General features: G+C 44.8%; 3 protein-coding genes and 1 non-coding gene across 4 annotated transcripts; 2 read left to right on the top strand and 2 right to left on the bottom strand.

The window, feature by feature from the left end:
- Positions 1 to 21: 21 nt before the first annotated feature.
- Positions 22 to 5,460, top strand: LOC139295394 (sporozoite surface protein 2-like; the record flags this gene model as incomplete). The annotated part of the gene is made up of 5 exons (XM_070917587.1): positions 22 to 86; positions 576 to 1,594; positions 1,711 to 1,846; positions 1,938 to 2,046; positions 4,240 to 5,460. Coding segments are annotated over 4 exons (1,326 nt in total), but the record flags the coding sequence as incomplete, so codon positions are not given.
- A 10,691-nt stretch (positions 5,461 to 16,151) lies between these two features.
- Positions 16,152 to 16,224, bottom strand: trnav-cac (transfer RNA valine (anticodon CAC)). The gene has a single exon. It is a non-coding gene; the product is annotated as a tRNA-Val (tRNA).
- A 1,598-nt stretch (positions 16,225 to 17,822) lies between these two features.
- Positions 17,823 to 20,691, bottom strand: LOC139295239 (early growth response protein 1-B-like). The gene is made up of 2 exons (XM_070917385.1): positions 20,159 to 20,691; positions 17,823 to 19,621 (listed from the first exon to the last, which is right to left on the bottom strand). Exons 1-2 carry the CDS (start codon positions 20,361 to 20,363, stop codon positions 18,333 to 18,335), a joined length of 1,494 nt encoding a protein of 497 aa, XP_070773486.1. The 5' UTR covers positions 20,364 to 20,691; the 3' UTR covers positions 17,823 to 18,332.
- Positions 20,692 to 25,129: 4,438 nt separating this feature from the next.
- On the top strand, positions 25,130 to 26,025 carry hspb9l (heat shock protein, alpha-crystallin-related, b9-like). Its single transcript, XM_070917392.1, has one exon. It carries the CDS (start codon positions 25,173 to 25,175, stop codon positions 25,794 to 25,796), a length of 624 nt encoding a protein of 207 aa, XP_070773493.1. The 5' UTR covers positions 25,130 to 25,172; the 3' UTR covers positions 25,797 to 26,025.
- The last annotated feature ends 1,365 nt before the right edge of the window (positions 26,026 to 27,390 follow it).

The following is a 27,390-nucleotide window of genomic DNA, read 5'->3' as shown; positions in this document are numbered from 1 at the left end:
AGAGGACGTGGGAAAGGCAAACATGGAGGAAAAGGAGAGGATGAAGATGACGACAAAGAAACTGAAGGAGAAGACAGTGAAGAGAGGTCAGAAGACATTTACAGCTGCTCCCTGTCTCGCCCATCTTCTGTCTCATTGTCTGTCATCATCCTCATACATTTGGTCTTTCTTTCTATGATAATTCCAAGACAGTGCAGCTTTTAGTTAACAACACCAAAGACATCTAAAAAGTAGTGATGGTGTTGGTTTCTCATTATTTCCTGTCTCTTTATGCAGACAAGACACAACCTCAAAGTGTGCTCTTATGTTGTCAATGTTTATAGTCATGTGAGTCATGCAACTTGTATGATTATTAATAACATAGTCAGAAGTCGGATCATATTTCCTAAACCACCCTCAAAACCTCAATACTATGCAAACTGGTTTTCAGCAAAAAAAAAGAAAACAATCCAGTTAGCATTGCGGGCTATGATAGCAACCAAGTGTACTGTGTACCGTTCCAATACAATGTTATTTTGGTCAAAAAAACTACTGATCAGATGAATAATCAATTCTCTCTCTGTCTCCCTTCTCAGTTTTATAAAAGCAACACCTGCACCTCCAGGAAGACCTGTCATTTTTCCGCAACCTGTACCTCCCTCACAACCTGAGGTACCTGCAAAACCTTCACAACCTGAGGTGCCTGCAAAACCTGTACCTCCTTCACAACCTGAGGTACCCGCAAAACCTGTACCTCCCTCGCAACCTGAAGTACCTGCAAAACCTGTACCTCCCCCACAACCTGAGGTACCTGCAAAACCTGTACCTCCCTCACAACCTGAGGTACCAGAGAAACCTATACCTCCCTCACAACCTGAAGTACCTGAGAAACCTGTACCTCCACCACAACCTGAAGTACCTGCAAAACATGTACCTCCTTCACAACCAGAGGTACCCACCAAACCTGTACCTCCCTCACAACCTGAAGTACCAAAACGTCCCGGCAAACCGAAACACCCTGGCAAACCAAAACATCCCAGCAAACCAAAACACCCTGGCAAACCAAAACATCCCAGCAAACCAAAACGCCCTGGCAAACCGAAACACCCTGGCAAACCAAAACATCCCAGCAAACCGAAACACCCTGGCAAACCAAAACATCCCAGCAAACCAAAACACCCTGGCAAACCGAAACACCCTGGCAAACCAAAACATCCCAGCAAACCAAAACGCCCTGGCAAACCAAAACATCCCAGCAAACCAAAACACCCTGGCAAACCAAAACATCCCAGCAAACCAAAACGCCCTGGCAAACCGAAACACCCTGGCAAACCAAAACGTCCCGGCAAACCAAAACGCCCTGGCACATACTCTGGCATAGGCAAATGTTGTTGCACAGCTAAATGTTGTTGCAGAACTGGGCGTACAGCTAAGTGTCCTTGCAAAGGTAAACGCTTTAGTAAAACTAAATGTCCCTGCAAATGTAAAATCTGTTGCAAAGGTAAACATCACTACAAAGGAAAATATTGTTGCAAAGGAAAACCTCTTCCTGGAAAAGCTTCGCCACATTACTCATCGGTGATCTGTGAGGGACATAGCAGGATGATAAAGTGTCGTAAGTTACTCGTTCCTGCACACACTCTAGGCCAAGGCATACGTGAATGTACCTCATTGTCTCTCATCACACCACATATATCCATTGTGTTCTTTGTGTTTCCGTCTTTCCCACAGCTAAGGGGAAGACGATCAAGGTGCTGTCAGCCACTTATGGTCGTCAAAGTAAAGAGTTTTGTTGGAGCAAAGCTCTAGATCGTAAAAGTCAAAGCTTGTCCTGTATAGCAAAAGTGACCAGCATTATGGCCACAAGGTGAGACAACATAGACAGGAAGACTATTAACAAGGAAAATGCAGCAGATTGCTGGAGCTGAAGTTTTTCACATTCCGCCCTTTTCTTCTAGGTGTAACAAGAAGTCAAGATGTAAAATCCAAGCATCCAATGCACTGGCAGGAGACCCTTGTTATGGCACCTACAAATACCTGTCTGCTAGTTACCAATGTGTCTAAGGGGTAAGACACAAATACACATATACACACAGTAAAACCTTTGTACTTCGAACTTGTGTGAATGATTGTAATCCACATGACTTCTAATAGTATTTTCAATTTATTTATTATTAGACTATTTACAGTTTTTTATTGAACTCGCTGAGAAGATTTGTTTCATCTGTATGAAAGAAATGACTACAAAGTCTTGAATCTACAGTTTCCTCAGCGCCACATCCTCGAACAAGTTTCTTCATTTCAAAATAAATCTCCACTTAAAGCATCCTGTTCTTACATTAGAAGAGACAATGAGCCAAGGCAAAATCATTTTCCTATCTAATGACAGGCTTTAATTCATTGCACAACCACACTGAATTAGAGCTATTTGTGCCTTTAAGCCTTCATATCTATTAAATGTAACAATACATTTCAATAGTGCCATCAAGACACATATTACAAGCATATAAATTATGTACTGAGAGCTGAACTTGTGACAAAAATGTATTGACTTTATATTTGTAGTACGTTTTTTTCCCCCATTCACGTTGTTGCCAACATCTTGTGGCCGTTAGAGGAACTGCATCGTAAGACCGAGACGTCACCACAAACCTTAATGTAGTGTCAAACCTATGAGGCTCAACAAACTTCAAGTCTCACTTCAAATCTGTATGTATTTTTATGGAGAAGTTGGGGATTTTCCTATTCACATCAGTCTCTTGGAGGCAGCATCTTGTGGCAATTAGAGGAACTGCATCTTAAAGGCCTGGTCACACCAGTAAATGGTACGGCAAAATTAATCTGCATGTCTTGGTGAGTACTCACAGGGCTAGTTGCTGAACTACTGTAGCTGGCAAACTAACCACTAACATGCTAACTCCTACCAAGCCGGGCTAAAGTCAGTCAAAATGGATCTCTGAGCTTCTTTTTTCTCTGTACTTTTTACTCCCCCCCAGGCATTTAGTTTACCAATGTACAACAGAATGAGGAGTTATTGAGGGTAAAGAGTTATTTAAGAGGTAAAATAAAGCTCTTCAAGCTAACAAGCTTGCTAAATGACTGCTGGATAGCTTAGCTCAGACGCAAACAGGACAAGAAGTTCACACAGTTTATTGAAGTCATATTAGTATGATGTCCTCCTGTCTCCTGTGTGTAAACTATGTCTCTACTTGTGGAGCAGTTTATACTCTGACAGAGGAGCTTCAATAAGACTGATGCTAACACACAGCTAATAAGCTACGATAGCTTCCTCCATTTTGGACTCTTAAGCTCTCCGTCCACTCAAAGGTCAGCTCTGTCAAGAAGGCTTGCTATTGGTCACTGTTGCGAATATGCGGATCAAAGTTCGATAAAGTTGAAACTGCAAAAAAATTAGATTTTCTTCCACTAATCACAACAACAACAACAAACAACAAACAGACATTAGAATACTTATGATGCATTTAAAAGAGATTTTCATCCCCAGTCCCCCCAAAAAACAAGCATCCAAACTATTTTTATGGTGTGATATGTTTGTTTGTACACACAGCTTGATTCAATTTTCAGATTTTTTGTTTTTGTTTTCTGATGTATCTTAAAGGTTCTATGTGGAGTTTTCAGAAAGTCCATAGAAAACTACTGTCTTCAGTGGACACCATCAGCTAATTCATCCAGACTCCTGGGGCTGATCTGGCTAGTAATTTGGCTAACTTGCTTATCAGCTAACTTTATGAAGCAACCAAGGCTAGATCCATGCAACTTTCTGAAAACTACTTTAAAAAAACCTTTAAGAACCTTTGCATTTTTGGCTTTCTATTGATACAACATACACATACACAGTGTAGCCCTTTAAAAGACATTTGTTGGTTTAGAAGATTTTTGTGCCCATAGCTGTGAAGCCTGTGTTTTCTGAGATGTGGTTTGTATTTTTGATGCAATTTTTAAGGTTTGATTTCATATATATTGCCTATTTATTGGTCTTACTTTTCCATGCATCTCTTATGATTGGCCTTTTACTTATCAATTGATCAATTGTATTTATATGTTTTTTTCAATGGCTAGGGCAGCTCCTGAATTACACTAATGTATATCTGTCATATGTTGCCTGTTGTGACCTGTCTGACTTGTGGTTCTTTTGTTATTTGTCACTGTGTATGATCAAACAAACAACTTTCCTCTTTGTAGATTAATAACACAATCTAATCTAATCTTTATGTGTCTGTGTTTGTGTGTGTTTTACAGAGCCCAGTCATGTCACTCCGACAAGAAGAGTTTGGCCTCTTTCTATCAATCTCTCTTTCCCCATGTCCCAACTTCACACTATATACTAATTTAGTGCATTGACATTATTAAATAGAAAAATTACTAAATAGTTAAAAAAGCTAAGATGCAGACTAAAATCACAGAATTTTTGAGTGAGGCGTTGTTGGACAAAACTGGCTGTTCAAAGCTAAAACAAAATTAAAATAAACGGTGGTGTTCCAGATCACACACCACAAAAACACTACTACATACACTAAAATAAACCTCAGCAGTAGTATTAAACTGCAGTAAAAAGGACAAAACAAAAGACAGAACAATCATTCCACATGGCATCCCACAAGGCTACATTCTGGGTCCCTTATTTTTGATTATATTTTAAACTCACTAAATATCTTTCATTTTAAACTGGCAGTCTAGGTGATGTTAATTGCTGAAGAACTGCAAAATAAATACTCAGCATTAGCACATTAGTACATTGTATGGAATTGGGACGCGGTGTTGATTATGTCTTCTTTAGTTCAATCTCTTCATCCTAACACATGGAGAAGCAGCCGAACCATCAGCAACAAACCAGAAACAAAGATCTGTAATTAAAGACATAAAATACTTATTATTATTTCTCTCTTGTTATTGTTGTGATAGTAATTATTATTTTAATTATTAGTAGTAGTAGTATTAAAGAAAAATAAATGTGGTTATTATATAAGTAACCTGAGTTATGTGCTGTGATTTAGCTTGCTTGAGGACTTTTAGTGTTGCCTCAACACTTAGTTTCTGTTTTTCTTCCACTCTGATGTTTGGATCAGCAGCCAAAATGGCTTGTAATTTCTAAAAGTACCAGCCACACTTTATTTTAAATACACCAGAATTCACAGTTAAAAATCAAAGACAATATAGAGGACAATTGTGGCTTAAGTCCACTTCAGTAGGATGCCGTGATGTTTAAAATCTCACTGAATATTGGCGTGTATCCTGACAACATTTGTATCCACATTTATTCGGTTACTGGGTCTTAATTTCAGACCCTCCTGGTGTTTATAGTTTCCCTGATCAGACAGAACGGTTTGTTTCTCTCCATTTCCATCTTCAGCCTGACACTGCCTCCCCTCTGTGGGGGGGTGGGGGGGGGGATTCGATATTCCCTAACCAATTCAAGTTTATGTATGTGAAAAATAAAGAATTGAGGAACCTCCCATTGGATCCATGTTGTCTCTTTGTATAATAAACTGACTAGAAAAGCAGTTTAGAGCCATGCTAGCGGCTCTGAGCTAAAGGCTAATGTCAGCATGATAACATGCTCGCAATAACATTATTAAGAATGCTAACATGCTGAGTTTAGTAGGTCTAATGTTTATCATGTTCACCATCTTAGTTTAGTGTTTTAGCATTAGTTAATTATGATTATAAAAACACATGGTATCACTCAGATCATACCTTTTAGTAAGCACTGTGAACAGCAGAGCAGCCTTATATTTCACCACTTCTTTTAAATATCTTGGTTTTGTTTTTAATGAAAATATGAGTTTTTCAGAGGGATTGGAGAGTCAGCAGGAACAGTGTTAGGGTCTGTATTGAATAAAATGAAATTGTGTCTTCACCTTTGTTTTTCAATATTTTCAAAACTGTATGATTCAATGGGTGGCTCAATATTATCTTATGCTGCAGGAGTGTGGGGCTTTAAGGATGTCCAGAGTCCAGCCAGAGGGACTTTCTTTGGCTGCATGAATATACTGCAAAGTGTGCTGCTGAAGGGGACGTGGGAGAACATGTATAGAACCACTGACATGTATTTCAGTGTAGGACATGAATAACTAAAACATGGTGACTCTGCTGAAAGCCTGTAAATAAAGGGACCCCATTCAGTCCTGTTATTATTAATAATAATAATAATAATAATAATAATTGTATTCATAACAGCTGTAGATGTAAATGCTGCCCCCCTTCCGCCCCTGTCATGTAGTTTAGTCAAACAGCCTTGTCATGTTTGTCATGTTATATTTGAGTAACCAAACTTGTGCACACTGAAGACCGACGGACAGTGAAGGTAGCTGGAGGAAACTCTGCGTCTCCACAGTTGAGAGGAAAAAAACCTAAAAACTGCACCTGTGGAGGAGTCAGAAACAGACCGGAGATGGTCCTGAAGCCGACCCTGCTGGCCTGTGAGTACAACCGTGTCATTTCCACTTTTGTCTCTCTCGCTTTTATTATTCCAGGTTGATTTTTTTTACAGTAAATCTCCATGAACAGCGTCCTCTTACTGTCCAGACAAGAGAGGATCTGCGGCGATAACATGTTGACTGACTCAGTTATTAACGTGCAGCGAGCGCTGCCTAGTTGCAGGGGGTTGTTGGAACTGCACAGAGACTTTAGATTTTGGCATTGAAAATAAAACCTGAACTGACAAAAGAAACAAAGGCATTGAAACACTTAATCTTTTTACAATGCACTTACAATCTTATTTTATATTGATATGTTTTGCATTCTGATGTGTTTTTCAATGACAATAATCAGATTCTTTCTTCATTCGTTTCTATCCAGTGACAGTGGCCTTTCGTTTCAACTCTCTGTTAGTCTGTTTTTTCCATAGAACTGGACTAAATTTAATTTTTAACACTGGAACAAGCGCTACTGCTGCTGTCTAGTTTTCTGTTGATTGACAAATCAGTTTGACTAAACATTTCAAATCTAATTTCCATTATCCAGTATTCTGTTAATATTTCTTTATCAATAATCATCTATAAAATCCCAGAAAGTAATGAAAAATGTCCCTGTCTGTCTGTCTGTCTGTCTGTCTGTCTGCCTGCCTGCCTGTCTGTCTGTCTGTCTGTCTGTGTGTCTGCCTGCCTGCCTGCCTGTCTGTCTCTCTGCCTGCCTGTCTGTCTGTCTGTCTGTCTACCTGTCTGTCTGTCTGCCTGCCTTCCTGTCTATCTGCCTGTCTGTCTGTCTGTCTGTCTGTCTACCTGCCTGTCTGTTTACCTGCCTGTCTGTCTGCCTGCCTTCCTGTCTGCCTGCCTTCCTGTCTATCTGCCTGTCTGCCTGCCTTCCTGTCTATCTGCCTGTCTGCCTGCCTGCCTGTCTGTCTGTCTGCCTGCCTGCCTGCCTGTGTGTCTGCCTGCCTGCCTGCCTGCCTGTCTGCCTGCCTGCCTGCCTGTCTGCCTGCCTGTCTGCCTGCCTTCCTGTCTATCTGCCTGTCTGCCTGCCTGCCTGTCTGTCTGTCTGCCTGCCTGCCTGCCTGTGTGTCTGCCTGCCTGCCTGCCTGCCTGTCTGCCTGCCTGCCTGCCTGTCTGCCTGCCTGTCTGCCTGCCTTCCTGTCTATCTGCCTGTCTGTCTGTCTGTCTGTCTGTCTGCCTGTCTGTTTGCCTGCCTGCCTGTCTGCCTGTCTGCCTGCCTTCCTGTCTATCTGCCTGTCTGTCTGCCTGCCTGTCTGTCTGTCTGTCTGTCTGTCTGTCTGCCTGTGTGTCTGCCTGCCTGCCTGCCTGCCTGTCTGCCTGTCTGTCTGTCTGTCTGTCTGCCTGTCTGTTTGCCTGCCTGCCTGCCTGCCTGTCTGCCTGCCTGCCTGTCTGTCTGCCTGTCTGTCTGTCTGTCTGTCTGCCTGTCTGTTTGCCTGCCTGCCTGCCTGCCTGTCTGCCTGCCTGCCTGCCTGTCTACCTGCCTGTCTGCCTGCCTACCTGCCTGTCTGCCTGCCTGCCTGTCTGTCTGTCTGTCTGTCTGCCTGTCTGTTTGCCTGCCTGCCTGCCTGCCTGTCTGCCTGCCTGCCTGTCTGTCTGTCTGCCTGCCTGTCTACCTGTCTGTCTTTCAGTTCTGGCTGTTGTGTTCACCCTGCTTTCTGTAACTGGTGAGTATTGATTTTAGTTGTGTACTAATTGTATGTTTTAATACAGCGAGCAGCTGTTTTAGTTTTAAACGACTGAGTTTCATTGAAACATGAAACTATATCTAAATCTGTGAGGAGTTTTTAAAGATTCATGTCTTCAGTAAGAACCAATGGGCCGAGATCCACAGACAGGAAGTGAGACAGGTTTAATACACTAAACTGGGTGGGTAGTTCAGGGGGCCTGGGAGAGTGGAGTGTGGTGAGCCTGGTGGAGTTGGAGCATTTTTAAACTGGATTTTCTACATAGTTTTAAATTATTTTCTAAAATTGCAGATGTTGTGTGGATGTTTCTTAACTTGATTGTCAAAGCTGAATTGATGGAAATTAAATTTGATCCTCATGATAAAGAAAGCTCTTATTAATGTGCACTCAAGGTCAAGCCAACTCTGAATCATTATCTTCATCATCTTCTTCATTATCATCATCATCAGAGGAGAGCAAAAGGTGAGACAATGTGTGCTATGAATATCTCATCATGGAGCCTCTTGGTATATACACATGTAATCATTTTCAAACATTTTGATCTGATGATTGAAACGTTTAAATACATTTCTGATCTGGAGTCAGTGTGCATTTTCATTGAAGCAGCAGGGAGTCCACAGTGTTTACCTGAAGAATCCATCAAACATGGCAGCATGCATCACACAACTCCTCTATGCTTGAATATGGTGTTTATAACGGACAGTCATCTGCATAGTGAAGAGTACAGCTGTGACCCACAAACAGCTGTAGTGGTAGTAGAGTCACCCTAACCCTCTGCCTCAACAAGTATCTGGTATAATTTCAACTCTACTTTTGAATAACTTTAATGTACAAGCGAGATATTTCACATTCCTGCAGCGTCACCTTCCTCCTCTTGAGTGAAAACACTGCGTTCATGATGAAGTTAATGTTGCTAGTGTGAAATTCACTGAATGTACATGTATAAACACCTGACCTCCATTCAGTCTCCTGCTCTCTGTGATCACCAGCAGTCATTACCAAGCTGCTGAGCTGCAGATAACATCATTATTCTATGATCACGACATCATCAGACAAAATGAAAATACACTTTAACAGCAGCAGCTGAGATCAGCTGTGTTGACATTGACATTTTAAGGTCATCATATTAAAGTAGAGCAACAAAGCATCTGTTACCATCTAAAAGAGCTTCAAATGTGTATTTATGCTTGTAAAACAACTCTAAACTATGTTATACATGTGGCTGCCGAATAACGACACTCTGCTTCTGAAATGTTTCCTGTGCACATTGAAACTGTCGGAGCAGCCGGATGCTGTGTACATTCAGACATACAAATAACATTTCATACACACCCCCTTCTCACAGTTTTTCTAACCTTCCTTTCTCAGTTCTGAAAAACCAGAAGCAGCAGACGAAGGCAGCAGTGAAGAGGACAAAGGAAGGTCAGAAACTTGTTCTCTGTCTTCATGTGTCTATCTCTTTACCTCCATTTTCTAATCAGTAACTATTTCAAACTCACATTTTCTGTCTGTTTCTCTCTAAAGACTACTTCCAGTGTGATAGACCTAATGCAATTACTGGGGGGTAAATGCCAGGAACTATTTGACATAAAGTCCAACTTATTTGGGCATAATTTGAAGGATTTGTCCATGATTATATTTCCAACATGGTGAGAGTCTGTCATGCTCTATAAAACAGGTTCAAGTCAGTTTTGACACCAGCAGACGTCTTTAAATCTAACCTGTCAGAGTCTGCACAGTAGTGATCAGGAGGTGGTAACCCTGCGGTGCGAGGCCCCGCCCATACACCCTCCAGACCCAATCGTGAGCACACCACAGTAAATCACAGCTGTCAATCATGACGTCTCACCCCCTTTTCATAGCATCAAATAACTAAAACCAAACGTATCAGATAAATGAACACTTAAACATCAGCATGATAAGAACTACCTGAAATGAGTGAAGTCATCTTTGGGAAAAATATATTTGATGTGTACTAATATGGAGGGGGCGGGGCTTATGACCTATACTGCAGCCAGCCACCAGGGGGCAATTGAGACATTTTGTTATGTTGTCCATCTTTATATCTTTAATTGCAGCCCAGAATGCAGGGGTTGCAGTGTGCATCATGTCTTTGTTACATGTGTGTTAGTGAAAAAGAGAAGATAACTGAGCCTTTCTTCAACTTGCTTCATGATATTTTCACCCTCAACAATCTCCACCACATCAGAAACACAAGCACCCGAAGTCCAATCACAGTTCTTGTTGTCACCACGTGATATCGCTGTAGCAACTTAACGTGTGTTTTTTGTAGTTTAAATCCAGCTTAATGAAGGAAAAATTGCATGCATCTTTGTGTGTGCTTTTATAAATCTGATTATTTTTTGGGTATGTGCCATTTACATCTTCTGTGTGCAGGAATACTTTTGGTATGGAGATTAATGAGGCCCCAGATGCAGTTGAGAGAAATGACTGGGTAGCACCAACTGAATACTATTTTGTTGCAAACATTAACACTCTAAACCTCCCTATTTTTCACCCACAGTAGTGGAGAAACCAAACCAGCACCTCCATGCAACAAGCCACCAACAGTTCTCATCAGCAACTCGACAGTTTTCATCAGCAACAACCCAAAAGTTCTCATCAACATCGTACCAACAGTTTTCATCAGCAACAAACCAAAAGTTCTCATCAACATCAAACCAACAGTTTTCATCAGCAACAAACCAACAGTTCTTATTAGCAACAAACCAATAGTACCCTTCAGCAGAAAAACAAAGATTCCCTTCAGCAACAAACCAAAGTTTCCCATCAACAACAAACCAAAGTTTCCCATCAGGAACAAACCAAGGTTTTTTATCAGCAACAAACCAAAGTGTCCCTTCAGCAACAAACCAAGGTTTTTTATCAGCAACAAACCAAAGGGTTCCTTCAGCAACAAACCAAAGATTCCATTCAGCAACAAACCAAAGGGTTCCTTCAGCAACAAACCAAAGATTCCATTCAGCAACAAACCAAAGTGTCCCTCCAGCAACAAACCAAAGTGTCCCATCAGAAACAAACCAAAGTGTCCCATCAGAAACAAACCAAAGTGTCCCATCAGGAACAAACCAAAGTGTCCCTTCAGTAACAAACCAAAGTGTCCCTCCAGCAACAAACCAAAGTGTCCCTCCAGCAACAAACCAAAGTGTCCCATCAGGAACAAACCAAAGTGTCCCTTCAGTAACAAACCAAAGTGTCCCTTCAGTAACAAACCAAAGTGTCCCTCCAGCAACAAACCAAAGTTTCCCTTCAGCAACACGTTTAAAGTCAGCTGCAAGCAAATAATTCCCTGGAACAGTAGACTAGTATTTCAATCAGGATTTCCCTTCTCCATCATACCTCCTCCTCAGAACACATTGGGATATCCCTCTAAGTTTGAGGGTTTGATCTGTGGTGGAAAATATGGGCAGTTCAGATGCTGTAAGTCTCACACACATCCATCATGTTTTCTTTCTCAGTCTCTGTCTTAGTTTGTTGTATGGCTGCTTTTCTGTCTCTCTCTATAGTTCATGGGAAGACGATCCAGATAGAGTCAGCTGTCTACGGCCGCCAGAAGAAGTATGTTTGTTTGAGCTTCAAGCTGTACAGGAAAAAACAAAGCACCAACTGCAGGCGTGACGTCACTACGACCCTGAGTAATCTGTAAGACATCAAAAACAGAAAAGACTCTTTTTACAGATTAAACATCTGACAACCAATCAAGGTCACTCATTTTAAAAAGGTCTAATTATCCTCTGGTCTATTCAGGTCGGGTCAGACTGTGCTTGGGTCTCCATCCCATGAGGCCTCTTATATAAAAATTAATTATGCACGTCGGGTTCACGTTTTGGAACATTTGGAACGGTTTTGGATCTGTGAAGACTACAAGTCAGAGGCTTCATGTCAGGTCTCTCAAGGCAGATTAGTCCTTGTGGCTGGGGCCCAGTTTGCCTGAGACTGACAAAACAACAAAGGGGTTGCTGCCATGTGGGTCCACCACCAACAAGTTTAGGCGTAGGGGTTTGGAGCAGTTCCAGTCAAACAGCATGTGACAGATTATTGTAATTTTAAGTCAGTAACTGTCAGCAGTGCACAGTTCAAGTATAAATATAAATGGAGAATAAATACTGAGGTAGTGGTTGCTAACAGAGGTGAAATAAGTCCAGAATCAGAGGGAGGAGTTGAACAGTTTGATGGCCACAGGCAGGAATGATTTCCTGTGTCGCTCTGTTGTACATTTGGGAGGAATGAGTCTCCCACTGAAGCTGCTCTTGTGTCCGACCAGTACGTCATGGAGAGGATGGGAGACATTGTAGAGGGCATTAGTGTTCTTCGCCCAGTCCAGTTTATTGTCTATGTGAACTCCCAGGTACTTGTAATCCTCTACAATGTCCACACTGACCCCCTGGATGGAAACAGGGGTCATCGGCGCCTTGGTCCTCCTCAGATCAACAGTCAGTTCCTTTGTCTTGTGACAAAGTTGTCCACAGCAGCCCTGTACTCCTCCTCATCACCTTCACTGATGCATCCAACTATTGCTGAGTCATCAGAAACCTTCTGAAGATGGCAGGTCTCAGTGCAGCAGCTGAAGTCCGTGGTGTAGACGGTGAAGAGGAAGGGAGAGAGGACAGTCCCCTGCGGGGCCCCGGTGTTGCTGACCACTCTGTCTGACACACAGTGTTGTAAGCGCACATACTGTGGTCTGCCGGTCAGGTAGTTGACAATCCAGGACACGAGGGGGGCATCCACCTGCATCTCCGTCAGCTTCTCACCCAGTAGAGCCGGACGGATGGTGTTGAACGCGCTGGAGAAGTCGAAAAACATGACTCTCACAGTGCTCGCCGGCTTGTCCAGGTGGGCGTAGACGCGGTTGAGCAGGTAGATGATGGCATCCTCAACTCCAAGTCGGGGCTGGTAGGCGAACTGAAGGGGGTCCAAGTGTGGCTTGACCAAGGGCCGGAGCTGCTCCAGGACCAGTCTCTCCAGGGTTAGGGCTAGGGTCATGATGTGGGAGGTCAGTGCCACGGGTCTGTAGTCCTTGGAGCCACTGGGAAGCGGCGTCTTTGGTACAGGAACGAGGCAGGATGTCTTCCACAGCACGGGGACCCTCTGAAGACTCATGTTGAAGACGTGGTGAAGTACTCCACATAGCTGGGGGGCACAGGCTTTAAGCACTCTGGGACTGACACCATCAGGGCCCGCAGCCTTGCTTGAGTGGAGTCTCATCAGCTGTCTCCTAACATGGTCAGCAGTGAAGCACACTGTAGAGGTGACCGGTGGGGGGGGGGGGGGTGGCCTATTGGCCTGTTGTTTTCTATGTAGGCCTGCTCATCTGTGGCGTTGAGATGTGCGTCAGTGCATCAGGATATGCCACTGTCCCTGACTAATTCTCTCTGCATGGCAAGTACAGTGTATGCTACAGGCATTAAATGAAGCTACATTGTGCGACATGGCTGATGTGTGTTGCCCTCCAGTTGAACCTGTTGTTGGAAGGTCTATTTTGTTTCTTCTCTTTTCTTTGATAGAGCTAGACTAGCAGTCCACCCTGGACCATTAACTCTGGGGAAGACAGAGAACAAAATGTTGAAGGGTTTCCTTTCAGTAGCTGCTTTATATATGTTAGCAAAGCACCTTCAGAATGCTGAAAATGTTGGTTTAACCGCATCTGTCATCTCTTTCAGGTGTAAAGATAAGACAGTGTGTTACATCCATGCCTCCAGTGCTGTGATGGGAGGAGACCCCTGTCCAAACACCTACAAATACCTGTCTTTCACCGCCCGATGTGTCTAACAGGTGAGACATACACCATCATCCTCACATACACACCTGTCTGTTTCTGTACAACAGCTGAGATATTTATCCAGGAGCTGATGACTCTGATCTTAATCTGGGGTGAAATTAGCTGTAGACTATTAGAGCAGCCCACATGATGAATACAGAGTACTGTCAAATCCACAGCACTTATCCCATCCGTATGTATCTTGTTGTGGGGACGAAAATCTGTTTACACAGTTATATTATGGGGACTCGCACAAGTCCCCTTCACATAAATCATTACATTTTAAGGTGAAGACTTGGTTTAAGGTTTTGTTTAGGCTTGTTTTAGCTTTTAGTAAAGGTTAGGTTAAACAAGAGGCAGTCTGAATCCCGAGGGTGTAGCTCATGGTGCACAGGCACTAAAACATCCAGTGAGGCTTTAGGGATGGAGGGATAAGACAGGCTAAGGTTTAGCGTTAGTATCCAGAAAATGAATGTAAGTCAGTGTGAAGTGATGTGTGTTCGCAGGGCACAGCGATGGCACTTGATGAAGAGGAGAAGAAGTTCATCTTTTTAACCTCCAACATCAAACAGATCAGTCTGATGATCATAACTGCTGATGTGTTTTTGTTATGTGTTCATGGACTCTGTGATGACACAGAAGTCACTTTGACATGTTTAAAAATGGAAAAGATGAAAGCGTTTAATGTTTAAATCAAATAAAGCTGAAGCTGAAGGTGATTCATGTCCTCATAGATCAGGGCTCACAGTCACAACACATCAGCATCACTTCCTATCACCACATCGACCACAACATTACTGTCCGCCATTTTATTTGAGTGTGTTACTGTAGATATGGAGCCCGCACAAATTACACAATGAAACGAAACAGTCCATGTGACATTACACTACTTTCTGCTAACAATCCCACAATGCAATGTGAGGAGAGTGAACCAGGGAGTGATTTCGCACACAGCATACGTTAGAAGAAACTACACTACACTAAAACAATGGATGTGTCAGTTCTAACTTTGGGATCTTTGGTCTGAGAGTAATTCACAAAGTGTTGTAGCTCTAAAAGGTTCATATGCATATTATCTCATTTAAGAGGATGTACTCCTCACGCTCCTGCGTATTGATGTGTATTGATGTGCTTTCTAAATGTCTGCTAACCAAGTCAGACGTGTTTTTGGTCAAATAAGCACAAATTAAAGACCCTGTTTGTTTATTTTGACCTCTCTTTGTTCAGCTTTCAGCTTTTATCTGTTTCTATCTTCCTGTAATTGTTCTGTGTGAAAACCATGGAGTCAGATTCCTTCTATGTGTTCACACAAGTGATCAATACAGCAGATTGTGATTGTTAATGTCAAGTGTTGAAAAGTAAGACTGTGGCTCATCATCATCAAACTGATTCATTAACTGACTCGTTATCTTGAGATAAGGGTGGAAAAAAGGGTGTATTATGGTTCAATGAATTAATAATTAATAATTAGAACTGCAGATAACAATAACCATTATTAGTATTATTATTACATTAATAACCCTTTGTATAACTGTTGTGAGCAATTCAAATAAATAATGAGGGAAAAAATAAAAAATAAAGAAATTCTTGGTCAGCATGTGGCCTTTAAGTGATCTCTGAGCGCCCTCTAGTGGACAAACAGGCTGTATCAGTATCTACTGACTACAGCATTTCAATACGTTCCACAACTGTTCCAGTCAATATCATCGACCTGCAGAGCCGGAGAGCCCCTGCAGACCCACTGATAATAGGCCACTTTTCTAGTCTTTTATTAAATAAAATGTGTAAATGGTATTCAATGAAGATGTTTTTTTATCACACACACACACACACACACACACACACACACACACACACACACACACACAGCTGCAGCTGAGTTGCCTAACTACAGGCATTTTTAATTCATAGTAAAAAAATGACTGCCTCCCCGTCGGGGAATCGAATCCCCGTCTCCCGCGTGACAGGCGGGGATACTCACCACTATACTAACGAGGAATGAAATCGCTGCCACTCGCAAATCTGTAGTAATAATACTAATAACAAATTAACTCAGTGGCAAATATTGATATGTAAAACCGGCAGATGAGAACAGTTTATAGTCAGGATATCTGCTTCTTCACTCTTCATATTTCCCTAAAAGGTGTTAATTGACTGGTTTCTGTAATGTAGTGTTTATCACCTTGCCCGGCAACATGTTTCACTGTCCTGTAATCTACAAGATGTGTTTTCAGTCGACCATCCTCTCACTAAAACTGTTTCCGCCCGGTTTCGAACCGGGGACCTTTCGCGTGTGAGGCGAACGTGATAACCACTACACTACGGAAACTCATGTCCACCAGAGGTCGTGACCGCGTACATAAGATAGCCTGCACGTACACTCTCAGTTCAACGGACAAAGATACAGTAACTAGCGAACAGCAGCAGCGTCAGAACTTACGCACCGGATGTCCACCTGCCAGGTGTCAGCAGACACTTTGTAGTCTGTGACACAAACACTCACTTCGACACTCTTGACGATTCTGTATCCGTCCTCACGTGACCCTGTCCAGACCCGCGAGGAGGCGCGTGGGTGTAGGTGAGAGCCTTACACCCCCCGCCCCACGTTTTGCGACAAGTCCCGCCCTACTGTGCTGTGATTGGCTAGTAGTCGTTACATCGACATCCCGGTGATTGGATGCCAGCTGAGAGTAGATATCAAAGACAACATAATGAAACGACACGTTTCGACCAAACGTAGAGCTGAATATGTTATCAAGATTCACATTAGCTTTAGAGCGCTAGCTATCAATTGGCTAATACAATTACTAATAGTCGTAGCTTGGTGGTGAACTGGCACACGTTATTATGAATTAATTATTACCATTGTTAATGTAAACTTGGTGAAGACAGCAGGAAGTTAAGGACTTTATAAAACACTGACTGTGTTTCACCACTGCAGGGAAACCGTGGTCTTTTTTCCTCTACATTTATCTGACAGCTGGTCACTGTTTACTTAATACAGACTATACATGTTGTGTACTATTACTGCATCAATTCCACCCTCAGCAGGAGATACACAAGGCCTCTCCAAAGTATCAGCTTGTTTCTGCTTCAGGACAGAAAGAGACGTCAGTGAATTGAACCAGGATAAGACCTTCTTTCTTCGTTTTCTTTCGTTCTTGCTGCTGATCTGAAAACATGAAGAACATGTTGGGTCCTGAATCAAGAAACTGAAACTGTCCGGACTTTGATTTCACTGCAGGTCCTTTGGAACGCAGCACGAGTGCTTTTACACACACACACACACACACACACACACACACACACACAGAGCGTCGGGTCGGCAGGAAGCTCCTTATTTGGACGTCAGCACATCCGCTGCAGCGACAGGAAACACCATATTTGGGCTGAAGTTGTGTTGTTTTTCCTGCAGAGAACTGGCTGGCTGCCTGTGACAAAGTCTGACCCCATTGGCTGTGTGACACACACACACACACACACACACACACACACACACACACACACACACTAAATGTAAAAGCTTTAGTATGTGAAATATATACTTGTGTCCATGTATATATGAACATATACATTCATATATATATATATATATTAATTATGAATTATCAATTATTTAAATAAAGTCCCCTTTCAACCATATCACATGGTCTTCATCTACGACTGGAGTTTGCTCAGTAGAAATGAAACTGTAGATGTTTCTTGTCAAGTTCATTTTTGACCTTGGAAGTAATAACTTGTTCTGGACCTTTCAACTGCATCATACAGTCTTCTTCATCAGCACATGAAGATTGAACTTCTACAATTCCACGAAAAACGAGAAAACTACATCTGCTGATGAAAACCATGTGAAACAATCAAAAGCTCCACAACATAAATGTGTTAGCAGCTGTAATAAAGTATCTTTCTAAAATAAAAGCATCAACAGGATTTTGACATTTTATTCTTGCAGCTCTTCGCTGTGAAAAGGAAACATGTTCAGTATAAAACCAAACACTGACCTGAATGGAAACATACAAACGTTCCAGAACCTACACAGTAGGTAAACAACTGTGCACACAATCATGTATGTCTACTATACTACATGTAAACATTATGTACACACATTCCTCTTACAAAAATACTCGTATTTACACTCTTTCATACATGAAACTCTCTTTACAATCAGTGAATTTGAAGTCTCTTAAATTCAGCAGTTCTCCGTATGAAGTTTGGTTCTGAGGTCATGTCCAGCACTTCATTTAACTCGACATCTAACAGACGCTGTCAGAGGCGTCTGTGCATCGACTACGGTGGCTGAAAAGGCTCAAAATGAACCAGCAGCTGATTCTGACACAGCGAGGTGTTTCACGCACGTCTGTTGACCTTTGACCTCGTCACTACAGTCTGTCAGATAAGTTTCAGTCTGAGGTCAAAAGGTCACGATGGGACAGGACTTCAGCAGATGTTGGAGCTGTGGGGAGAGGGGAGCTCCGACTGAGGACTCCCCATCGGAGAGGAACAGGAGGAGTGGAGGTGGGGGGACGGCGAGGAGGTGTAGACATGTGACAGTGACGCGGAGGAGGTGAAGCAGGGGGAGGCGGCCTGAATGCCGAGGGAGGAGAAGGATGAGGATGAGGGGAAGAGCGAGGCTGCGGGGGAAGAGGAGCTGTGAGCGGGGGAGGAGTAGGAGGAGCAGGGGGAGGAGGTGGGAGGGGAGCAGTAGGCGGGGGGCTTGCTGATGGGGATGGGAGCAGAGGAGGAGTTCCTGTCAATCTTCCGGTCCCGCTGCCTTTGGTGGATCTTGGCGTGCCTCTTGCGCTCGTCGCTGCGGGCGAACTTGCGTCCGCACTCGTTGCAGGCGAACGGCTTCTCGCCGGTGTGCGTGCGGATGTGGGTGGTCAGGTGGTCGCTGCGGCTGAAGCTGCGCATGCATATGCGGCACTGGAACGGCTTCTGACCCGTGTGCACGCGCACGTGGCGCGTTAGCTCATCGGAGCGGGAGAAACGGCGGTCGCAGCCGTCAGCGGGGCAGACGTACGGACGCTCGTGCGGAGACGTCTTGCACTGCCGGCCTGCGGGGGACTTCCTGATCCGGCTGGACTTTGTGAGCTGGGCCTGGTAGGCGGGGTCAGAGGCCGAGCCTTGAGGCTGTGTCTGGATCTGCGAGGAGAAGGCTTTGATGGTGGAGAGAGGCGTGAGCGGAGGCTGCGATGGGTTCAGGCTCTGCGACAGCACTGGCTTCTGGTCCTGGGTCAGGCCGAGCTCGACGTCCTGCGGCTGCTGCTGCGGCAGGAGGTAGTCTGGGAGCATCGGCACCACTAGGGAGGGCGGCTGGAGGCCATGTCTGGAGGTGGAGGTGGGGTAGGCGGGAGGGGGGCCCTGCGGTTGAAAGGCCGGCTGGGGGTCAGCGGGGGCGAGGAGGAGGTCGGAGCCAGCGGCGGTGGTGTACATCGGCGTCGCAGAGAACACTGAGGCGACGTCACCGCAGCCACAGCTGATCTGGACCGAGCCGCAGCCCGGCTGGGACAGCGATGATGATGTCACTGATGGGGCTGCAGGGGGTGGAGCCGCCATGCTGACCAACCCCGTGAACAGGCTGAGGAGAGGCTCCGCCCACAGGCCGGCGCCACCACTGGAGATGGAGGCCGATGGCTCGAAGGTGAAGCGGCCGCTGTAGGCCAGAGGGGGGAGGCGGGGGGTGAGCGGGGGGACACTCGGCAGGTCCGGGAGCTCCGACAGAGAGTCTGAGAGAGAAAGAGAGAAGAAGAAGTGCAGGTCAGAGACAAATCACTCCAACAGGAAACAACTGATTACCTGCTCAACCACACCTGAAGCACCTGACTGAGGTTTGCTCTGATCTGATTGGCTGCAGGGAGTCAGCTGAGCTGCTGCACTGATTCTGTTAAACTACACAAATACATTTGATCCGTCTCACTGAGTGACCGTCAACATTAACTCTGTATTTATGATTCAAATAAACTGACTGCTGTTAGTGGAGACAGCTTTAGTAATTCGTGTTTGATTATTAATTATTATCTATTAGTTAACTATCCACTACAAACATGCCACAGTCTATACACAAAACTTCAGGAGCAGAAGCAGCAGTCAGGACTTATTTAGCATATTTCTCATTTCACTTATTTATTATTTTTATAGGACGAATATTTGGATTTTTCACTTTATCTGCATATGAAAGCTTGAAGGGGGGGTTTGATGCATATTTAAGGGTTTTTGTTCCCCGCAAATCACCACCACCCCTGCCGGCACTGCCCGCTCCTCACCTCCGTACTCCCCGGGCTCCCCGCTCAGCAGCCCGGCTGCCTCCGCTGCCAGCAGCGAGCCTCCCGCCGCGGCGTTCTGCAGCAGCATCTGCAGCTCCTCCAGCTTCGAATAACCGTCCAGCGGGGAGAGAGGCGGCGGGCAGCCGGCCAGGGGGTCGGAGATCTGCAGGGCGGACAAGAACAGCTCCGCTTTGGTCGCTGCCATCTCTCTGGAGGAAGAATAGCGAGAAGCGGCGGCGGGTGTGGAGCTCAGCCGCTGCTGGAGCTCCTGAGCACCGGGCTGATCTTGCAGGGGGACCGAGTCGGTCTCCGCTCCTGAACCCCGCGGAGAGGCGCTTCGGACGGGCTGACGCTGCTGCTGGGGGCGGTGATGCCCAGAGGAAGCCAATGCTGGACGGTCTTCAGGTCCGGGGTCTGGGGTCCCGGGTGGAGAAGGTATTGTAAGTGATCATTGAAGCGTCATCAGGGAGGGAACAACATCTAATGTTTGTTTCCGGTTGGTGATTTCACGTGTGACCGGTGACGACCTGGACTTGGTCTCTGTCAGCTCCCCTCACTGAGGATTCCCGGCTTTATAAAGACTCCTGCGTGACGTACATTCCCAAATATGGCAGGGAGGAAGCCCATATTTGGTCAGAGCGGTGCGCGTGCAGACCGGGCCACACACGGACGCTCCGGTGCTCTCTGCGCTCTTTGTGCTGCGGTTTTTGGAGCGTGAACGATCCGGTAGAGTCCGGACCGCATTCCGGCTCGATGGGCGCTGCCTGTCCGCCGGACTGCAGCCGGTGAAGACGCACGGGAGCACAGCGAGCCGCCATGGCCGGAAACCCCGGAGACACGTCACAGCTCAGATCAGTTTTTTTAGCCTCTACGTCACATGGAGATCTTCCAGCCGCGTCATCACTTCCTCGCGCCTTATTTGGGTGTTTTCCTGTCGGGCGGCTGATCTGAGAGCGAGTGGGCCGTCCGGTCCTGCAGCTGCACAGTTCACAGAAAACACTGCAAGCACCAAGAGTAGAAGTACTCTGTAAGCAGCTGGTGAAGTATTTTATATACTGCTGAGTACTTTAATCTGCACTCGTGTGTTTTATTTGTAAAAACGTGATCTGTAATGCAAATCTGAACTGTAATGCAGTAGAAGTACTTGGCCCAAAGAATACTTTCTTACCTGAAAATCAGTGTTTTACCTGTAAAATGTGGATACAGCTGTGAAAGTACACGAAGTCAGAAAGGAAGTGGACCACATGACTCAGAGGTCATCCCTTCTGGTGCTGTTACAACCACCCCCATCTCCCCTATAACATACTCAAGTACAGTAAAAGTACCAAGTTAAAGTACAGTACCTGAATAAATGTACTTAGTTACTTTCTACCACTGGTGTCTATGACAGTTTAGTACTGACAAATGAGTGCAAAGCTGGATGTGTGTGTACACCAGTGATAAATGTAGGTCAAGTGTTGATGCGTTCACTGACAGCGTAAATTCGACACTTAAAGAGGATCTATCTGCTCATGTCCAGCTCTCTATCTGTATTCTGGGACTCCACTAGAGCAGCTCCGCATGATCCACAGATCTAATAAGTCCTTCTTCATCTTATTGTGGCCCTTCATGCGGCCCCTCAGTTCACCCTCTGTCTGACAGCCGTCTGAGCTCCTGTCTCTTCAAGGCCCGCCTCCCTAAAAGCCCCCTTTCTTCTGATTGGCCTCTGAGCCCTGAGCACAGCGCACCGCTTCACACTGAGCCGCTGTGGTCGACTGCAGGACAGCAACAGTAACTCAGCTTGAGAGACATGTGGACTGAATGTGATGAACTTCCTGTTTATCAGACCACAAATGAGACAAGAAGTAGGTTGGAAAAACGATAGATGCTGCTGGCGACTGGGCCTCACTGATTACTGTACAAAAACACACAACTTTAGTCACTGACTTTGGTGAAACTCCATCATTTGATGGAGAAAATGTTTTCCCTCTGATGTCCTCCGGCAGCTCTGCCTCAACTCTCTGTGATTTATGGACAGAAAGCTTTAGAAAGTAACTGCTAACTGCTGCTAACTGTAGCTGCCGTTAGCTCAGTTAGCTCTGAGCACCAGGGGAGTGTTGGTGTTTACGCCGCCAGCACAGGAGCTTTGGACCGCCGGGAGGAGGAGGTTTTCAGGCCCGGTCTCCGAGAGTCAGATGGTTCGAGTCAGCTAACTAAGAGCATAGATATAGATATATATATCTATGGCTAAGAGGACTGCTAGCTGCACAGCTAACTAGCGAACGGCAGCTACAGTTAGCAGTAGTTAACGATGACTTTAGCAACAAGTAAAGCCATCTGTCCATCCAGGAACGACCTCCTACCTACCTCCTTTCCTTCTCAACAGAAAAAGCTCTTTCTGTGAGACTCTGAACAACCTGAGTAGCAGTAAAGAGCCGTCCTGAGCAGAGCAGCAACTCAGACAGACTGAGGGGGGGTGAGCGGCCCTCTACTTGGTGGCTGTGCTTTGTTTTCTTCTTCTTCTTCTTCTTCTTCTTCTTCTTCTTCGTGGGCGTGCTGTCACTGCTGTGCCCTGAGCAGATGACCATCCCTGAGGCTTATTACGTAATACGTCTCACGGACGTAAGACACGACAAGCGAAGGGAGCGTTCAGAGCAGACTGAAGACTGAGCTTTCAACTCACAGGGATTACTTTTACTTACGTTTTCCTCATTATTTAAGATAATATGAGATAAGATAATCCTTTAATAATCCCTCTGCGGGGAAGTTTGCATTGTTCCAGCAGCGTACAGGATAGTGCAATAGAGACATAAGTAGAAGATCAAGATATAATAAATAAAAACAATAAAGACTGTTATAAAAAAGCTACTAAAACTACAAAACTGAAATTTACAAATTCACAGAAGAAAGAGATAAAGGTAAAGGGATTGTACTGTATTGCACCATTGTTACATTCAGAGATATGTGGATTGTCCATGTCAGTGTGTGTGTGGTCCACTGGGAGCAGGTCTACTGGGAGCAGGTCTACTGGGAGCAGGTCTACTGGGAGCAGGTCTGATTGAGCCTGACAGCAGCTGGGAGGAAAGACCTGCGGTGTCTCTCCTTCACACAGTGCGGGTGAAGCAGCCTGTCCCTGAAGGAGCTGCCCAGTGCTGCCAGAGTGTCCTGCATGGGGTGGGACATGTTCTCCCTCAGGGAGGATAGCTTAGACATCATCCGCCTTTCTCCCACCACCTCCACTGAGTCCTGAATTTAATCCACAACACACAAACACTGAGGAGTGTTTTCTGAACTGCAGTCGCACTGGTTAACTGTTTCTTAAAATGTTCGAACCAACGAATCATTTTCACCATTTTCCAGAGGAAGTCAGTGGAGTTTGAGTTTCTTCTGGAGGAGGCGGGAATCGATCTGGCCACCTTTCACATGATGAGAAATCCATCATCAGGACTGACAGTAAAGACGTCGACTGACGCTCGAGCAACGCGTGGAAACAACACACGACCTGTCTCTCCATCCTCGAGGCAGCTGACATCTGATTGGCTGTAAATGGATCTGGTGAGATGTGATTGGTAGGAAGTGGAAGGGTGGGAGGAGAGGGTTGCGTCACTGGGAAAAACTGGAAGCTGAAAATAAAAACGATGTTGTGGATTTTCTCATGGGTACTGTAGTATTTAGAGACAGAAACCACAATAATAACTGAAAGTAGACGTCAGATTATGAACCTGTATGTTAAATGATTATTATTGTAGAGTTCTATCCAAGAAACATTTTCACACTTCACATCTCTTTTAGTTTGTTCCACTTTCTGTTTTGTCTTTCAGCTTCTGGTCGCTGCTGCTGGTTATCAAGTAAATACAAGCAGTGCCGGCCCTAGCCATTTTGGTGCCCTAGGCGAGATTATGATTTTGCCCCCCCGCGCACGTGCATACACGGCAAACATTATTACATTAATAACAACAGCCGAGCGGCGCCCCCTCCGGCAGGTGGCGCCCGAGGCGACCGCCTACTTCGCCTGTGCCCAGAGCCGGCCCTGAATACAGGTAAACACTCATGGTCCTGACTTTTAAGGAGGTCATGTGACCTGATAACACCGATATCAGATTAAAAAGAGAATTTTTGGAGCAAAGTTACGTTCAGCGTTAACTAGCGTTCGGCTAGCGAGCTGTGGCAGCTGTTTCTATGGTGAAACGTCTCAGGAGCTGTGATGTTAGGGCCAACCCTGACTCAAACCCTGCTCTGTAGCACAGGCCTCTGGTGACTTTGAACATGAAATCTTTTCACTCCAATATGTAATATACTATATATTTCATTGATAATGTAATAATGAGTCTATGTGAATAACAGTGGAACCAACCAGCTGAGTCTCCACTGTGAAGAAATATTATATATTAACACACGTTAATAAATAATACACTGACCAGTCACCATGACTGTTTAAGATGATCAGCTGATCCCAGAGCTGTGAACTGATCTAATAATCAGCTGAACGTTAGATTATTAAACAGACCAAATGCAGATGAAGCTGATCACAAGCAGCAGAACGCGACACATTCCCACTTCCTGTGTAGACAGGAAGTTAAAAGACAAGAAACAGGCTGAAACACAAAGGCAGTATTAATTTATTAACATCGTTTATTAAAACCTCTCCACTGGGAGAAAAACAGGAAAAACAGCATCATTGATGAAGTTTAATCTTGTGAAGTGACTCATAATGTGTGTGTGTGTGTGTGTGTGTGCGTTCACCTGCTTTATAAAGACCATGACAGAGTCCTGCAGCAGAAATAGAACAAAGCTGACATGTGTTGGCATGTGGCAGCAGGCTGCAGGAATACCAGCCAGGCTGCATTTAGACTGTGAGCACACACACACACACACACACACACACACACACACACACACACACACAGGAATGCTGCTCGAACTTTCCGACGGGTGTGTGCGCGAATATAAACAGCAGAGAGGCAGGACATCAGACAGACAGACAGACTCCAGACTGAAGCTGCCCATCTTAAACCAGACCACCACCACCGTCAGGATGTTGTGTCCCAGCGTCTTCCAGCCGTCCCCCGTCACTATGAGGCCTTTCCTGGACCTGCACTGGCCCGTCCGCAGCCTGTGGCCCGAGACCCGGCCGCTCTTCTACCACATCGAGCAGGAGATGATCCGCCACATACAGGAGATGAGGCAGAGCATGGAGTACATGGAGAGGCTGCACCAGAGGATCTTCGAGGAGATCGACCAGACCTCGTCCTCTACGGGGGTCTTCCAGCCCATCGCCTTCCAGGACCTGGGAAGGGACGGCAGCAGCTTCGCCCTCAGCCTGGACACTAAGGAGTTTTCCCCGGAGGAGCTGTCAGTCACACAAGTGGGCAGGAAACTGAGGGTGAGCGGCAGGACGGAGAAGAAGAAGGAGGACGAGAAGGGCTCGTACTCCTACAGGTGTCAGGAGTTCAGACAGGAGTTCGACCTGCCGGACGGCGTCGCCCCCGAGGCCGTCACCTGCTCGCTGGTGGGCGGCCGGCTGCAGATCCAGGCACCCCGGGAGAGAGCGGTGACTGATGGGAAGGAGAGGGTCGTCCCCATCAGCGTCACCTCGGCCCCGGCCATCACCTCCTCCAGCGGGGGGCCGGAGGGGGGCTGCCCTGCTGACAAAAACTGAACACACAGAGCGAACCATCTCCTCACCTGTGTGACGGAGGGAACACGCAGCGGGTTCTCTTTACTGGCACTTTGATTTTTAACAATGAATTGTTTGAGATAAACTTGTTTCAAGTTTTATTTATTGTAGTCAAACTTTTTGGTTTCCTGTCTGAGAAGCAGGACTCATTATTAATTATTATTAATTATGACTTTGTCAAAAATATGTCTCATGTTTTAATCACTACCTGACAGCGCAGCATGATATCTTTTTAACATTAATATTCTCTCTTTACTGTTGATCTGCATGCTCATGAACTATTTCAAAAACCTTGTAGTTTTTAATTTTATGTTATTTTTTAGGGTGACTGTGTAACATCTGTTCACATCTACTACTTCATCAATAAAACCTTATTGAATTCAGAGGGTCTTTATTTAAGTGCACTGGGATGAACTGTTCCATCTTACACAGCAGTGATTCACGTATATTTGTCAGTCGACATGAGTTTACAGGTGAAAAGATCATAAAAACCAGGCCAGGCCCCCAACATGAAGGACTTGTTGGGGAGTGATGGGCCTGGGGAGTGTGCAGAATGATTAGTGTGATTATACTGGTGGGAATTATAACCTGCTATTGTTTCTAGTAGACATTCATCCTGGTATACTGGCATGTCTATGGAGCGGAGGGCTTGTAGAACGTAGCTCAGACGAACACCAGCTGGAGGCGCACACCTCCGTTTCTTTCTGGCAATTTAGGATATAAAACCAATTTGCTGTGAGCATACGTGACCCCAAAGAAGTCTTGGTGTGTCCAGAATAAAGTAAAATTGTCCACAAAGCTCAGCTGATGACTTTGACGTGTCGTTCATAACGAGGTGTTTCAGGAACATCGGCCCCCGCTCGGTTGATTGTGGATTAGAGGGGAGGGGGAATGTTTGTACCGATGTGTTATAATGCTTTCTCTAAACTATATTCTCTTATCATTATTATTCCAAAAGTGACTTTTTTCTGTTTATTCTCATAATATGACTTAATTCTCATGAATTGCACCTCTTGCTTCATAACACGCTGACTTCTTATCATTAAAATTACAACTTTATTCTTAAACTATTTACTCTTCATTAAACTGCAGCTCTCATAACATGATCATTCTCTAAGATTTATTCTCAAGTTATGACTTCTTCAAATTAAACTGTTAATTAAACTTCATTTTAGTGACGGGTGTACTAAAACATACAAAACCAGCAGTATGCTGCTATAATGGCCGCCATGAGTGATGACAATGAACACAGGACACCAATTTTACCCTTTCTTTGTAAAATAATTCTCAATAAACTTAATTTATTCACAAACTGCTTTTCAAATTGCCATGTTGTCATTGTTTTTTTTAATCACATACAATAAAAAACATTTCTAAAAGACAAGATGTCCGAGTCTCTCCGCTAACTTTGTACACGACTGCTCCTCCACCATCTGAAGCTTCTTTTATTTTTTCATGGCCGACACCTCGTCACGCTCAGACATCAGATTAGAAATATGAAGAAAAAACAGCAGAAAATAATGAACAGAGGGACTAAAAATTTAACAGCTACAGAACACATTTCCTTTTCTTCTCT

This window comes from Enoplosus armatus, chromosome 13 (genome assembly GCF_043641665.1).
Source record: "Enoplosus armatus isolate fEnoArm2 chromosome 13, fEnoArm2.hap1, whole genome shotgun sequence".
Classification (NCBI taxonomy): domain Eukaryota; kingdom Metazoa; phylum Chordata; class Actinopteri; order Centrarchiformes; family Enoplosidae; genus Enoplosus; species Enoplosus armatus.
The sequence above is the reverse complement of the archived record's forward strand: the minus strand, read 5'-3'. Positions and strand labels throughout refer to the sequence as shown.

What these genes read in the sequence shown, in the direction of transcription:
- hspb9l (XM_070917392.1), top strand. Translation starts at nt 25,173, where the DNA reads ATGTTGTGTCCCAGCGTCTTCCAGCCGTCCCCCGTCACTATGAGGCCT.
- LOC139295239 (XM_070917385.1), bottom strand. Translation starts at nt 20,363, where the DNA reads ATGGCAGCGACCAAAGCGGAGCTGTTCTTGTCCGCCCTGCAGATCTCC. An exon ending in GGAGCCCGGGGAGTACGGAG is followed by an intron (nt 19,622 to 20,158) that starts GTGAGGAGCGGG and finishes TTTCTCTCTCAG; the next exon opens with ACTCTCTGTCGGAGCTCCCG.